This window comes from Calidris pugnax, unplaced genomic scaffold (assembly GCF_001431845.1).
Source record: "Calidris pugnax isolate Ruff unplaced genomic scaffold, ASM143184v1 scaffold404, whole genome shotgun sequence".
In the NCBI taxonomy this organism is placed as follows: Eukaryota; Metazoa; Chordata; class Aves; order Charadriiformes; family Scolopacidae; genus Calidris; species Calidris pugnax.
The window spans coordinates 404,301-419,176 of NW_015091151.1; the positions used below are offsets into that span (position 1 = coordinate 404,301).

At 40.3% G+C, this 14,876-nt stretch overlaps 1 protein-coding gene across 1 annotated transcript in view; it reads right to left on the reverse strand.

The window, feature by feature from the left end:
* The window catches only part of NCBP1 (nuclear cap binding protein subunit 1), a 31,927-nt gene that overhangs the window by 16,777 nt on the left and 274 nt on the right, over window positions 1–14,876 (reverse strand). Inside the window, exons 2-12 of the mRNA XM_014959218.1 lie at window positions 14,736–14,821; window positions 13,857–13,957; window positions 12,351–12,507; window positions 10,296–10,403; window positions 9,660–9,781; window positions 9,079–9,148; window positions 7,314–7,529; window positions 5,951–6,048; window positions 4,502–4,565; window positions 1,183–1,293; window positions 150–214 (exon numbers count right to left, since the gene is read on the reverse strand). Of these exons, the coding sequence (XP_014814704.1) occupies window positions 150–214; window positions 1,183–1,293; window positions 4,502–4,565; window positions 5,951–6,048; window positions 7,314–7,529; window positions 9,079–9,148; window positions 9,660–9,781; window positions 10,296–10,403; window positions 12,351–12,507; window positions 13,857–13,957; window positions 14,736–14,821 (1,198 nt within the window). The remainder of the gene's footprint in view (window positions 1–149; window positions 215–1,182; window positions 1,294–4,501; window positions 4,566–5,950; window positions 6,049–7,313; window positions 7,530–9,078; window positions 9,149–9,659; window positions 9,782–10,295; window positions 10,404–12,350; window positions 12,508–13,856; window positions 13,958–14,735; window positions 14,822–14,876) is intronic.

Below are 14,876 nucleotides of genomic sequence, written 5' to 3' on the forward strand. Positions count from 1 at the left end.
AGTCAGTCTTCCACCTTCTCTTCAGATTGCTCAAAGCCAGAGCCCCAGAAAACCTTTTGATTTCAAACTACTCTTTCCATAGCCTTTTCATTTTTCCTGTACACTGAATATTGAGGAATATTTTTCCATCATCTCCAAAACACATTTACCTGTCCACACATGTTGTATTCATTGTATCCAAACGCATGTAGAGCATTTCTGTGGCCTGTGCAAGCTGAAAGTTTCTTATTAAGGCTAACAGAAAAGTACTCGGTAAGTCAGATGTCGAAGCTTCCCCTCAAACAGTCTCTGATCATCACTGAAGGCCTAAGAAAGTTTGTCTACACTGACTTTACCCAATTAGGGCTTTATCCTTCTTACGGTGACCTTACCAACATTAAAAACTTTCTGCATAGCTGTCTACCCAATTGTAGAAACAGACTTAGCTCTAGTAATTGAGGTTATGTGATCTGCAGACAGCGAGTAGTATTGTGAAGTAGAATGAAAATTTGGGCAAAGTTACCAGTGCACCGACATCTGTTAACTGGCCTCCATGCTCAGAGTCTGTAGCTTGATCTTAAACGATGATCTAACATGATCTAAAATGGCAGCAAAGAAGGGGCAATGTAATAGCCAGAATTAGCTGGGAGTCACGCCTCCTTCCTCAGAATTTAGCTACCCTGTCTGAGCTGACAGATGATGATTGACCTTTTGAATGCTCATAGTGGCAACGCTGAGTGGGAACTCAGGCAAGTTCCTCTAAATCATCTGCTAAACTTCCTACTAAAAAAAGAGTAGAAGCACTCACACAGTTGTTAGAACAAAAGATCAAGTCTCTAACTTCCTTTCCTTCTCAGCCTTTAATGTGTCTGTGACCACGTCAGACGGTGTTCAGACAAAACCAACAGGCAGCAGTGACAAACAGGAGTATTGTATTTTATCCCCTCACCAAGACAGCCCTTCTTGCAAAGGTCAGAGGAAGTTCCAAAACATTGTCCATAAAGTTGAAGAGTCTTGCCTATTTCACTAGACCTGTGCTAAGTGGGCTGGGCTGTTCCTTCATGTCAGCACTACAGTAAACATTTCAGGCAGCTGCTGTAAAATATTAATACTGCTAGTATTTACTGCTATCCTGTCATCTATAGAGCAAACAAAATAAAGACTGCATTTAAAAAATGGTCTCCAGCAGCACAGAAAGGATACAACTTGCGGTAAAGAGCCAGGCTGAAGTTTGCACAGTTCAATCAGAAGTGTTGTGTACATGACTTCAATGTGTGGTGGAGATGGAAGTTGAAACAGTTCTGCAAATATTACCTGTAGGAGAGGAAGGCAGAGAATCAGAGCACAGTTCAATGTTGCCTGCATGACCCTCAGCTCCACCATAGTGGCCACCAACGTTTAACAACAACAGTCGCCAAAAGGCCCATCTTATTATGTCAAATGCATGTTTTGGGAAAAGAGAGACAAACTTAAGAAGGTAGTGGTAACTCTATGCTGTACTAATACAGTCCACTCTAACTGCCCTTATTATTTCATACCAACACAACACCTATTATGTCTAACAAATACACCAGGTAACTGTAAATATGGGCATAGTTGTAATATAACTTACTACAGTGCTACCCCATGATCTGAGAAAAGCAGAAATCATCTGATCCTATTAAATAATATATATATTAAACATATTAAATGAAGCCTAAGCATTTAGTATCAAAGTCTATTTGCATTAGAATTATATCTATATCTTTTCCATCATGTCCTCTTTTCTCCTGTACAGAAACTTATATAAAAGAAGCCTCACAATTCAACTGAAAATTATAACCAGCATTTCATATAACAAATATATATGCTCAGCACCCCTTGGCAGACGATCCTTCTAAGAAAACTGAAAACAATCCTGCAGTGATCACTTGTGTTTTTATTTTCATGATTCCCTATAATAAGAGTTTTAAGATCAATCTTTAAGGGCTACAAAAGATCATCATTGTGCATCATTCATCTGAGTTTCTGTTTATTCTGCATGCCCTTCTCATTTAAATTACATCAAAGGAATCAGGAAACTTTGATTCATTATGGTTGGTCAATTTCCTCTTTAAACTTCCAAATAAACACAGTAGAACTGATGCTTAAATGAGTAAGCTTTAGAAAATCCTCTTACTAGTTTAAGAAACCAACATCCATTTATAGATTGCACAAACAGCACATGAAAACACGTTGATTAAAACTCATTCTATGGAAGGACTTGAAAGCATGAAGAGACTATAAGGAGCCGGAGAACCTTTCTGAAACAGTGTAATTTGGAGGCACTGTTAAGACAGATAGAGCAAAAAGGTAGAGGGGACCCCACTACATAGAAAACTCCTCCTTTTCTCAAGATAGGAAACAACTGGATGATCAACATTGAGCTACTGCACAAAACTGCGTTTGTGATATTCATCCCATGTTTGTTATCAAACATTCAGATTAAGTGTTTCAAACTATTCAAACTATTTGCGAAAATAACAAAGCCACAAGAAAGATCAGGACATCAGTGACTTGAATGTCTGACCTCTGTCGAGTGCAATTTGTACCAAAAGCTGCAGAAGCCCATCAGGGCACAGCAGTCCAACATGCCAGTGCCACTGCCCAGGCATTCCCTGCTCACAGCTACCAGAAGTATCCACACATGTGCCTCTAATAAGCTACTGAGAGAAAAGTGTTTGTTTTCATTTCAGTGTTTTGCACAGATTCCAGATAGCGTGTAGCATTCTGTGCTCAGCTTGAAAAACTATGACGGGGAGCCCCGGGGACCTTAAAAGTAGGCATACTTGGGAAGGTACATTTCGGGCTACATTTACTTCTTCCTAACCGTTATGTTCTGAACCTTAAATAACACTTTCCTTTATTTGTTAGGTGGTATTATTTCTACAGTTCTGTGACTTACTGGAAAAGTTAGTGAAATTTCACAGATTAAACTGTTGTTTAAGGCAACATAACACCAACTTGACTGTTAAGAGAGACCTTACAAGGGAGCAGTAGTAAGCAGAATGAACAAATGTGGAAAAAAGCACGCTAAGCCTTAAAAACTCTGGAGCTTCATTAAAGGTAAGCAGTCATAGACAAGTAATGAAGCTAATATTCTAAAATAACTCAAAATAGCAAGAAAAAGTAAATTATTACAGCAATTGTAAAAAAAATAATTATACAGCAATCTTGCACTTCTTGTGTAATTTCATTTACACAACTCTTTGCTATTTTCACATCCTACAAATTTCTGAATCCAAGACTTTCTAGGGCCTTTAGGTAATTCATTTCATCAGGTATTGCAGTAACTATTTATTGGCATTAATGTACAATTGAGCATAAAGCATACAGCCATATATCCATACACAGCACCTGAAGATACTGACAATAAGACCACTTAAGATACTTTGATGTTAAGGCAGAAAGTTACTGTTAAGATTCCTCTGTCCTGAATTCAGAGTACAAAATGAACAAGCTCACCAGAAGTACTGTAACTTAACAGCATTCAGAATATTTGGCATTTTGGTGCCAATAGGGATTCTCAATCCTACTTTTATTAAGATAAATCTTCAACGTAAGTTTATTTCTTGTTATAATTAGCTCTGAAATTCCTACTTACAGTTACTTCTTCATAAAGCCTTTACATGACAAGTTGCCGTTATTATTGAAATCTCTTAATCCCTTTCAACTGTTGATGGAAATTAATGAAGTTTTATACAGTTTTGCATCTTGAAAATAGGCCCTTGAGAAGAGGCAGCAAAAGAAAACCTAGACTGCTCGTCTGATACATATTACAGTTATTCAAAATTTTCTGATACGGAGGATGACGTGGAGGAAGCACATCGCTATTTCACTGCAAGTTATTTTCAGGGCCAGTAGAACAAAATTATTTAGAAGATCCAAACCTAAAACCATGCAGAATGGCTGCATTTGGCTGGAGATCATCTAGTCAAAAACCCCCCGCATAAGGCAGGATCACCTGAAGCAGGTCACTCGGGGCTGTGTTCTGTTAAGTTTTGGACTTTTCCAAGGATAGAGACTCCACAACCTCTCTGAACAAGCTCTTCCACTACTTAATAACCTTCGCAGTAAACAAAGATTTTTCTTATGTTTAAATGGAGCTTCTTGTATTCCAATTTGTGTCCATTTCCTCTTGTGTTTTAGTTCAATTTTTTTTAAACTAAAAGGGACTCAAATGTAGCCATCTCTCAGACTATGTGATACATTAGAAGCATCATATATAAAACTTCAAAAGTCTGAGAACACCAACCTAGACTACTAGCGTGCTAAGAAATTTTGGTACTTGACCAAAGTACTGAAGTTAAATGACAACAAAAAGCATAAACTAACACTCAACTGTATATAAACCACTCATTTAAAAGCCATTGGTTGAATTCAACTGGGTTCTGGCTGACTCTCAAATCAAACTGTAATTTAATGGACCTATCATGGAACTAACTGGGATGTGTTACTCATGAAATAACAGAGCTACAAAAGAGGGTATCTTTAAAATCCATACCTCTACTATGTGGTAGTTCAAGGGGATCTTGTTGTTTCCTGGATAGCTCAACAGCTGTGCAGCGCTGCAAAACCATAGATAAAATTGAGCTCAGAACTTTACACAACAAATGTGATATAAAGATCAACTAATGAAGTTACAGAAAATGCTTAGTTCTAGGCAAGAGTTCACACAAAAGCAGCACAAACACGTCAACAATCCTTCCAAAGTCTGTCCATCATTCCATAGAACACTTAAAACAGAGATGGCAGAACACAACAGCATTGCGTAAACTATGACTTGCAATGATGTATTTTATTTCTATGTAGTTACATCACTTGAACACTATACTACTATGCAAAATACATTTTGCATGAATAGTCTTGGTAACCTGCAATTCTGGAATACATACATGAAAAGGAAAAACCAACCAACGCTCAGAATGACTTCAAAAGCACAGTTAAACTTATGGGTTACACACAGAACTCACAGGCTTCACATGCTTCATCTTTTAATCAGCTCATTATCACCTATCATTGTTACAAAGCAAACAACTGCTATTTTCTTGATTTTATTTCTACCTCTCTAGCAAATCTTGTGTCTCCCTGTAGCCTTTTACTTTCCTCTGAGAATTAACAGACTATCCCAGTAACCACAACAACCCTGAATTTGTACTTTCTGTTGATTCAAACAGCTGCAACTGAAAAATCTTTATCACATGCCACCAACAAAAAAAGTTGTTTCTGCCCATTTTTTTCCATACTATACAAATTTTGGTGGTTTTCATTTGGAAGCATGACACAGCCAATTACTTCTGTCAACCCAACTCAGCTGTTAATTACCCACATCAAATATTGCTCACGCAGAAATGAAGAAAAGTGCCCCGCCTGCTTCCTGGCATGAATTTCCATGGCTGAATTCAAACTGATGAAATCCACTGGCCCTGCAATGACTCCTCAGTGCGAGCTCAATTACCTCTGCCAGGTAATCCCAAGAAGAAGAACGCAACAAGGAGGAATAAGAAGCAGATGTTCATAAACACCAGAGTGCAGCCATCTGCAGATGAACCAGCTCAAGGCTCACTCTGCCCCAACAAATCAGCTGCTTCAAAATTCCAGAAAGCGTAACACAACCACACTCTCCACCTCGCTCCCACGAAGGCAAAGGCATGTCTGCGTATTTTTTGCAGCGCTTTCTGTATTGTCAAGGAATTCCCTTCACAAGGAGCTACTGTCCCCCTGGATCATACAGACTTTCCATTATCTGGATATTGCAGACCCACAGTATTCCAGATAACAGTTTTAATATAGTTAAATGAGGTAATTCAAGTTCATCAAATGCTCTAGGAAAGTTTTTGCATAAATCTTGAGCTCTTGCCTAACCAGTGAAGGACTCTGCATATTCCCAATGTCATCAAAGCCAGCAGCATATAAAAAGCACCAGAGCCCCATAGTGCTAAGCTCTTCCTACCAAGTCTTTCTCTCCTTCCAGTGGGACTTGATGATGCAGTGAAGGTTCTCTTCTATTACAAATCGTTCAACAGAGTGGCTGCCAGGCATGACAGGGCCCTGGTAAAAGAAGAATTAAGAGTCCTGAAAGATCACTGCTAATGCAGTGGTACTACAGATAGCAAGCTATCCTACATACATTTACAGGTGGGGAAAAAATAGTCTAACTTCCACACAAACAGTCAGGTCTCAGCTGCCCTGTATCCTTCAGAACTGAGAAGCTGGTGTGACACAGTTCCACACAAACCTCAGACTGATGTTTAAAACAAAATGAATACTCAGACTCATTACAAAAAGAAATGGGAACAAAATTAGATAACATAATTATAGTAACTTCATGGAGCATCCACTTCTTCCTTTGCTCTATGGAGCCATCATGCAGCCTGGAAAAAAAATCACAGTTGAGCTGGAATTTGATAAAGAAATAAAGCCAGGAATGGCCAGGAGAGAAGGGAAAGAATACCTGACCACAGTCTCATTCACTACAAAACCAGGGGCCAATAAATGAAGGTAAAAGGCAGCAAACTTAAAGCAAAGGGAGGTATAAAAACACTCAGGGAAAGCAGTACGTATTCTCTTCCTATACATTTTTATCTATATATCTGCTGTTGACCAATGCTGGAGGCAGAGTGTTGAGACAGATGGATCTTTCACCCACCCCAATTAAGCAGCCCTTTGTTACGCAATGGGCATCAACAAATTGTAACACAGGAGCAGACAACAGCCTTTAAAAATTAGGACAAATACCTAGCTTGGAAAAGGATTCAAGTCACCGACTTTATGGAAGTAAAGTCTTAACTCTGTGAGTGTAGTTTTACTAGAGACATTAGAGAATTCAATCAACGTTGTCATTCTAAGCAAAAGCATCATAACATCTCACTCCCTAAATTCTGCTCCTCATAGATTTACTTTGTTTGGTAACTCGGTCACCTAGATAATTTCTGCAGAAGTACCAAAGCAGAACTGCTGCCAGTCTTCAAACCACTCACTATCCTGGGAGAGGGGACATCACATTTTGACCAATATTGCCTCAGGAATCCCCTCACCATCCCCCCCCCCCCGCGTGTTGGACACTTGGGATGAGATCCCAGGCCAGGTTTCCCACAGTGTGCCCACCATGGAACAGGTCCAGCCTTGCCAGCACAGGGCTTCTCCAGGCTCGGGCAGGCCCTGCTGGCGCTGAGGTGCAGGAGTGGGGGGAAGCCATCGCTCCCCTCAGAGGAGGCCCCTCAAGAGAGGCACAGCCTTCACCCTCCCAAAGCGAGTGTATGCTGGTTTCCGCAGGAACCCCCCCCCCCCCCCCCCCCCCCCCAGCAATCACATACCTCAGGGTCATCTGTGTAGTCAAACATCCTAAAAATAACCCTTGGCATCGGGTACACTGAATCTTCGGTGTGAGGCGGAGGAGTGAAGGGAGGCAGATTGTGTTGCAGCGCTTCACAAAGAATGCTGTCGAAAGCCAAGTAGGGCCTCAGAATGTGTCGTTCTTGCCAACGGTCTTTTTTCAACTTCTGAATCTGAGACCAAAGGCAGTCTAAATACTGAAGGAAAAAGGGTGAGAAAAATCAGGTGTGCTGAATCCTGTAACAAAGCTGGCAGCTCCCTGAACCATCAGAAGTGTACTACTTAAATTCTGTATTCCATTCAGACAAAAACAGTTTCCTAAACTGCTTATTCAGTAAACCAAGAAATAATTTAAGAATTCTAAATGCCAGAGCTAATTCCACACTACATTGTGTCTGTAAAATTTAACTGCTGGCAGGTTTTTAAACACCAGCAGGCAGCCCAGGAGTCTAAGCATGATGGCCATTACTTGAATCTGCCAGCAAAACTACAGCAGTGAACATTACTTCAGTCACTGCTCATCGGTGGCACTAAAACAGACGTAATATCAATTCCATTAAAACTGGAATGACGTTCCATAGGACTGCCATGCTGCTCCCAGAGCAATCAAAACTGCCAGCTACTGCACATTCAAGACAAATAGAAAATACCTTTGCCGTGGTTTACAACACAATTGTGAGTCCCAGCATTCTCCCTGAGATGGCACAGACACCTGTGCAACTGGCAATAGCCTTGCTTTGTTTAGCTACTGTCTTACTAAAAGGAGTTCCAAGAACTCCAGAGGCCCCTGGCCTTACTGACTAAAGTTTCAATTCATAACTGGTGCAAGAAATGTCTTTACATGGAAGTGCTTTGCACTTACTGACATTATCAAACCACAAATTATCAAAATGGGTAGCAAACAGGCATGTTTACAGTACTCTGGATAACACACAGTCCCAAACACACTCCACTAATCTCTCCTCCATTGAACTAAATAAGGAAACTCAGATACTGGGCAGGCAGAAGAACACTGATGTTGACAGATCAAACAGCCTATCTCTCCAAATTATGATTAAGACGACAAATATTAAGATTGTGATCTAATCAGAACAGGGAACAAAATGCAAGCATTCCAAAGCTTCCCAGAAGATCAGTTTAAATCTCACCTTCCAGCTAAGTTTGTCCTCAAACTTAGTGGAAAGAAAAAAAAGCCAAGAATATCTGGGAAGGCAAATCCCACCACAAACTAACAAGATATCACCTTTCCCCCTCCAATATCTTTTGATTAATTGTGAAAGATGGCATGGTAACTGCTGCATACAGTTTCTACATATTTGTTTAGTACTTCCTAGAGCTAAGAAAGCAAAGCCACTACAGAGATTTCTTTCTTGCAGAGAGAAAACATTATGGGTGAAGTAAGGAGTTACATTCTGCTTCTCAAAATGGTCCTTTTAACATGAAGCTGTGTACCTGCAATTCCAAAACAAATGCTACAATTTACCACCATTCCTCACTTCACAACATATCCTCAGAAGCCTGTCAGCAAAATACTCTCCTACTCACCCCATACTCTTTATCTTTAGGCCCAAGACTTAGAAGAGAATTCATTATGTAGAACTTGTTAGAATTAATGACAAAACAGGAGACAACTTAAAGCATTAATGCTTTTAGAGGTATCTTTTAATTTAATGATAAAAGGTAATGATGAAAGTAGAAAACTGTTTTTCAAACTTTCTGAAAGAATGCAATGCAAAGTCCACTCACCTCCTCTTGTGGATGTGGTTTATCAGCAGTCCAAACTTGCAGCATGGGTACATGAATCTTCTGGCGGCGTCTGTTTACACAGGAAAGAAAACCTTAAAAGACTAACTTAGGGCAGAATTTTTTTCTGATTGCAGGTGTATTACTATTTTTCTTCTCTTTAGCTGATGAGGTCTACAGAGCATTAAAACCGGGGTTGTGACTACTTGAAATATCTCTATTATCATACCTTGACACCAATGTTAACTTGAAACACCTAGACAGAAAGCAGTCACACTGCAGAGCAGTAAAGCAACAACCTATCAGTATTCACAGCACAATTACAACTGCAGCTGCTCCAGCATGAGCAGAATAAGACCTTCAACATACCCTAGAATGATTCAAGACAATAAAACTTTTCAAATACAAGTATGTCTCCACCTATTCTATTTCCAGGGTTCTTTTTCCCCCCACAGAATGGTTCAGACCTAAGTGAGGTCTGAATACTTTTGAGTTAGAGTACTTTTAAGTGAGCAATAACCAAAGCTATTAATCTGTACTTGAACAGATACCGAACACGGTATTTTTAATGGGTTACAACATACTTCAAATAGCTTTCAGTCTGAGACAACAGACGATCAATTTCAGCATCCTTTTTCTCATATAACTCCTTTCCGACCCAAGGCAAAGATGACAGAAATGCAAACATATACCAGTCACATCGTACCTATAGGAGAGAAATATACTGAAATCTAAGCACACAAGTAAGATCCAAAAGATTTTGTACACAAACCTCATTTTAATTTAAATTAAAACATTAGCAAAACTATTATTTTGGGAGGATGTTAAGACCAGTAGCTAAAGACTGCGTTGGCAAGCTATAAAAAATACATATTCTTGCTTGAAATGTACCATTTTTAACTTGAACTGTGACAAGCAGACTTAAAAAATGCTATCACTTTCACAGTCCTGCAGATTATTGATATAGCAGAACAAAAGTACAAGAACAAAGTAAAATAAATTCACTTCAGCTACTTCACTATAAAGGACCATACTTTCTTCCTGTATGAATGTATTTCTTAACTGCCACAGGCTCCTTTTACTCATGTTAAGGAAATTGCACGATAGTCCATTTAGTTTGCTATCTCTACAACCTCCCTATTCTATGAGTAAGAACAGAAACAACGACACAGAAAAAATGTGAAAACAACACTAGAGGAGCTTATAGATCTTTTGCTTACTTGGGGTACATCTTCCTCCTGTGTCACACTCACAAAGTTCTCAAACATAGCTACCATCGAAGGTGCAGCTATCACATGACAATTCACAAGATCGGACAGAAAACGAACCTAAAACAGATCAAAAGAAGTTTCAAATGAATACTTTAAACTGACTGCACAAGAACAAATAAGCATTACTTATTTGTTACAACTTATTACAACTAAAACAAGCCACCAATAAGAGTACAATATTTATTCAGTACTACGAAGGCAGAAATACTGCACAATGTACAGACCCACCTTTTGACCCTGGAAAGCAAGTACCATAACCAGTCATTATAGCGTCTGTGGTCTGTTTTACTGCAGTAACATGGCAAGGATATTTCTCACTAAGGAAGGTGGGAAACACCAGTATGCATTCAAAGACACGCACCCTGGTACTACAGAATAAAATCCCTTGTGCTTCTATTTACCTTAAATTGTATTAGATGACTAAAATTACAGAAGTGCAAGGAAAAAAAACCTTCTAAAAAGTCGAAAATGGATTGATCCACTGCCTCATGAGCCCAGATGTGCATCAGGCAACAGCAGTGCTGAATCTGTATGCTGTTATACACGATTAATTTCTATAGTGATTTATTCATATATACAGATAGTTACTGTGTAACTATAGCCTATGTAAAAACTGCTGGCACTTCCAGGTTTCAGGAATGTGACAGACTGAGGGTGTGCTGGGAATCAAATGGTCTTACTTGTCTGGGAAGGAAAAAATCTCCATGGCAGGAATATATTTTTGATTTGGCTGCACTCTAGTAAGAAATCCAGACTGACAGAAATGGCAATTTAAGTAGACGACATCTAGGGCAGAGGAGTGTTCACACACCCCCTTTTTTTCTTTTCCTCTCCCTTCTCTTTAGATTTGTATCCTGCCTTCAGACTTAAACAAGGGCCTGGTAGGACCCACGCTCTCCCAGTATCACCACAATCTTAACAGAAAATATAGGTTGAAATTCTAGCATTAAAATCTCCCACATTTCTTCTTTAAGGCTCATTTTTTTCTTAAGGGCACCTTCACCAAAAGTAGTCCAAAAAAATTCCACAGGTACTTTGATCTGAAGGCAGATCACTGGGAAGAAGTCTTGGGAAGGCAATTTGGGCTAAACAGACAGTTCAGCACTCAAAGAACACCTGCAATAGGGAAAAGTACCCAGCTCTTACTTTCCACATATTTATTGCTCTGAACAGTCTTTGAAAAGTCTTGGACAAAAAGGAGGAAAGGTTTCCACTGCCACTCCCTTAGCTGTTACTCTCACAAGTCATTTGTGTATGACAGTGACCAGGGAAGGTGAAGCTGAAGCCATGGGACAGCACATTCAGAGTTCTAACAAAGATTTTGTTAGCAAAAAAGTGTCCCACAATTGAAGCATTCACTTGAAAAAATACATTGAAATAGAGTATTTTCACCAGTGGGCTTCAAAAGAAGCTGAGGAGCTTCGTACCAGGCTTCTAAAACAGACAGCACTGAAGTCCTAATACCTTTTTGCAGACAAAATCTGTAAGCAGGAAGAGCTGAGCAAATGGTTTCAAAGACAGTGCTCAAAATTGCCTGCTGGAGCTCCATCTCTTATTAGCAAAATGAAAACACTGGCTAGATAACAGTCATCGAACGTAGCTTTTAAGAACCAGACTGTTCATCTTCTTTTCCATTTTTCTTCATGGCAGCCACAAGAACATAATACTCCTCTGAATACAATAAAAGTGCATGACTTTCATCTATGTTTTACATTTGACTGTAGAACAGGCTGTGGGGGGGGACCACCTCTGTTTATTGCAAATGAATTTGTCACTGGGAAAATATATATTTGCAGGTCAGTTTTACAACTGTAATATGTTTTCTCTCCCGTGAGGAAGGAAATACTTCTCACTTGGTATATCTACAGCGCACTGCACATTGATGCCAGAAGAGACTGTGATACACACTGCAGGGCCCAGCTCTTCCAGAACAAAAAGGTGAAAGAAGGAAGGGAGAAAAAGGATGAGGAAAAATGTAAAACAAACAAACAAAACCCCACTTACTAAATGCACAGCTTCATTATACATATTGACTTTCAGACATTCTTTAAGCTGACGAATCATGGCTTCTACAAACTCCCCACCAAAATTGTAGTTCCTGGCATTCAGCAACCCAACTAGTGTCGTGTAAACAGTAAGCTTTTCTGGTAGCAGACGTGCACTGACACAGAAAAAAGAAACATGGTGTTAGTTGTTTATTAATCACGTGCCAACTGGTAACTGTATAGCATCTTAGAATCTGCTTATTGTAAGTGAAACTTGCCTCGTGAGGAAATAAGAAAAAAGTGCTAGTGTGATCTTACAGTCCTATCCCATGGTTAATCTTTCACAGATCTTTATTTTTTTTAACTACAGTCTAAATGTAGCTTCTAATTAGTCTAATACAGTTTCTAAATGAGAGGCAGGTGCCACTTACACGCACATTTAAGTTATTTACTTTTTATTTTTATCTAATTGCTGAGTATTCTGGAGAGTTGGCCAAATAACATAAGTGGCAGAATTTATACACGGATGCAAGAAGTTGTTTTAAGTTCATACTTTAGAAATAATTTCATCATACAGCATCAGCAGGATTACACAGGAAGCGTACACATTTTACTCTATTAATTTTGATTCCAAATCTCTCAAGTCAAGGCAGCACAGGAAAGGCCAGGTCCTACTACAGGGAATTAATTTTCCTCAACCATTTTTGTACGCATGTAAGGTAACCCTTTCAGAACTTAGTACAGCACTCTCCAGCAGAACTTACTGCAGCATTTACACAACTTACTATAGCATTTCCCTATATCTGTTTTACTGCTATAGGGAAACATACTATTTACCTTACATAAACAGACATCGCTACAAAATAGATTTAAAGTATCTGCACAACCATAGCACAAGCTAGGGCTGGAACACTCTCCCTCTTCTCCAAAACCCTCCTTCATACATCTCTTGCCTACTGCCATAGACCCTGCACAACGCCTCCCTCAGACACCACTCAGTGACCCAGAGAGAGGACACCTCTGCTGCTGCACTCTGCTAGGGAGAGGAAGGAGAGAGCTTGCTTTCAGCTCTCTGTGTTTTCAGCTCCCCTCCTCTAGCAAATGGGCTTACAAAGACGCAAGCATCTTATTGCCAGAGACGAGGAACAGGCAACGGGAAAACAGTGCAGATAATAAGACTAAATAAGTGCTAGCAGCCAACAGTGCTCTTAAGCATTTCGTTGGGATACAGGACATTGCCCAGCATCACTGTACTCTCACTGCTACTGAAGAGCAGGTCTAAGGTTTCTTCTCTCTGCTTTGAGCCTTTATACAAGTTTCAAGTCAAGGTACTGTATTTTCCTTGAATTATACCTGGTACATAATAAGCTTATTCCTCTATCTCTTTTGTTTGTAGTAAAACAAGCTCTATGCTGTAACAGCATTCAGGAACTAAAGCCATTCTTGGCATTTAAACTACCTTAAACACTTAAGCTTATGCACAAAGAAAGCTCCTCCCAGATCCCCAGACACCCTGCATACGTACACAGTACATAGTATTCTTAATATCTTGCTTTTGTAATTTGGCAGATCAGCTTCCAAAACACCAGCTAGGCCCTCCAAGTTGCTCTCCAAGGATGAATTGCTCTAAAACAAAACAAACAAACAAACAAAAAAAACAAACAAGTTTCACCATCAACCAGGCCCCTGACTCTCAGGTGGAAGACAAGGAACTTGAGCATTCTTTTATGTCACCTCCTTTTTCAGAGCAACGATTCATTTCCATCAGCAGTAAAGAACCACCCTCACTCGCCTGCAAGAAGGAGCAGCAACTCCTCAGAAGAGCTGCACCTCATCACCCACCTCCCCTGCAAAAAACTCCAGTGCTCCCCTGGGATGGAAGATCTAACGCTGCCTCGGGGACATCCTGGTAAGGCGACTGAGCCTTGATTAATGATACGGCAAGAAATTAAACACATTCACAACTTGATTTTCAGTGCACCGTCATTTTTGCCCTTATCCTTTTGCCCCCCATGCCCCCTGTTAGCTTGAATTCCTGTCAGGACCCGAAGCCCATACCCCAGGCAGAGCAAGTTAAATCCTCCACATCCTTGGCGGCCTGGAATCAGCAACAACATCCGCAAACGCAAGGTGATTAACCGTTTGCTGGCTGCTTATCATTGCTGGGAAGGTATAAATAACACTGCCATTTAAGCGTTTGCCCGTTTTACCACGTGGTTTTGCAAAAGATGACAACTTCCCAACTACCTCATTTAAAAAAAAAAATTAAAAAAAAAAAAATCTTTTTCGGTGGTTGCTACAGACGAACCGCTAACACCCGACGCACAGAAGCGGGGAGGGAGGGGGTGAACCATTTTGACTTTGCCGAGCTGCCGCCCGGCCGTGAGGCGGCAGGCCCGCCTACCTTCTCTCCCCCCCGGCAGATGAGCGCCTCCAGCCTCTCCTCGATCTCCGACGGCTCAGACGTCCTCCGCCTCTTATGGGGCTGCCCTGCTCCAACACACCGACCGCACCGTTACTGCCGCAGAAACATCCCCCCCCCGGC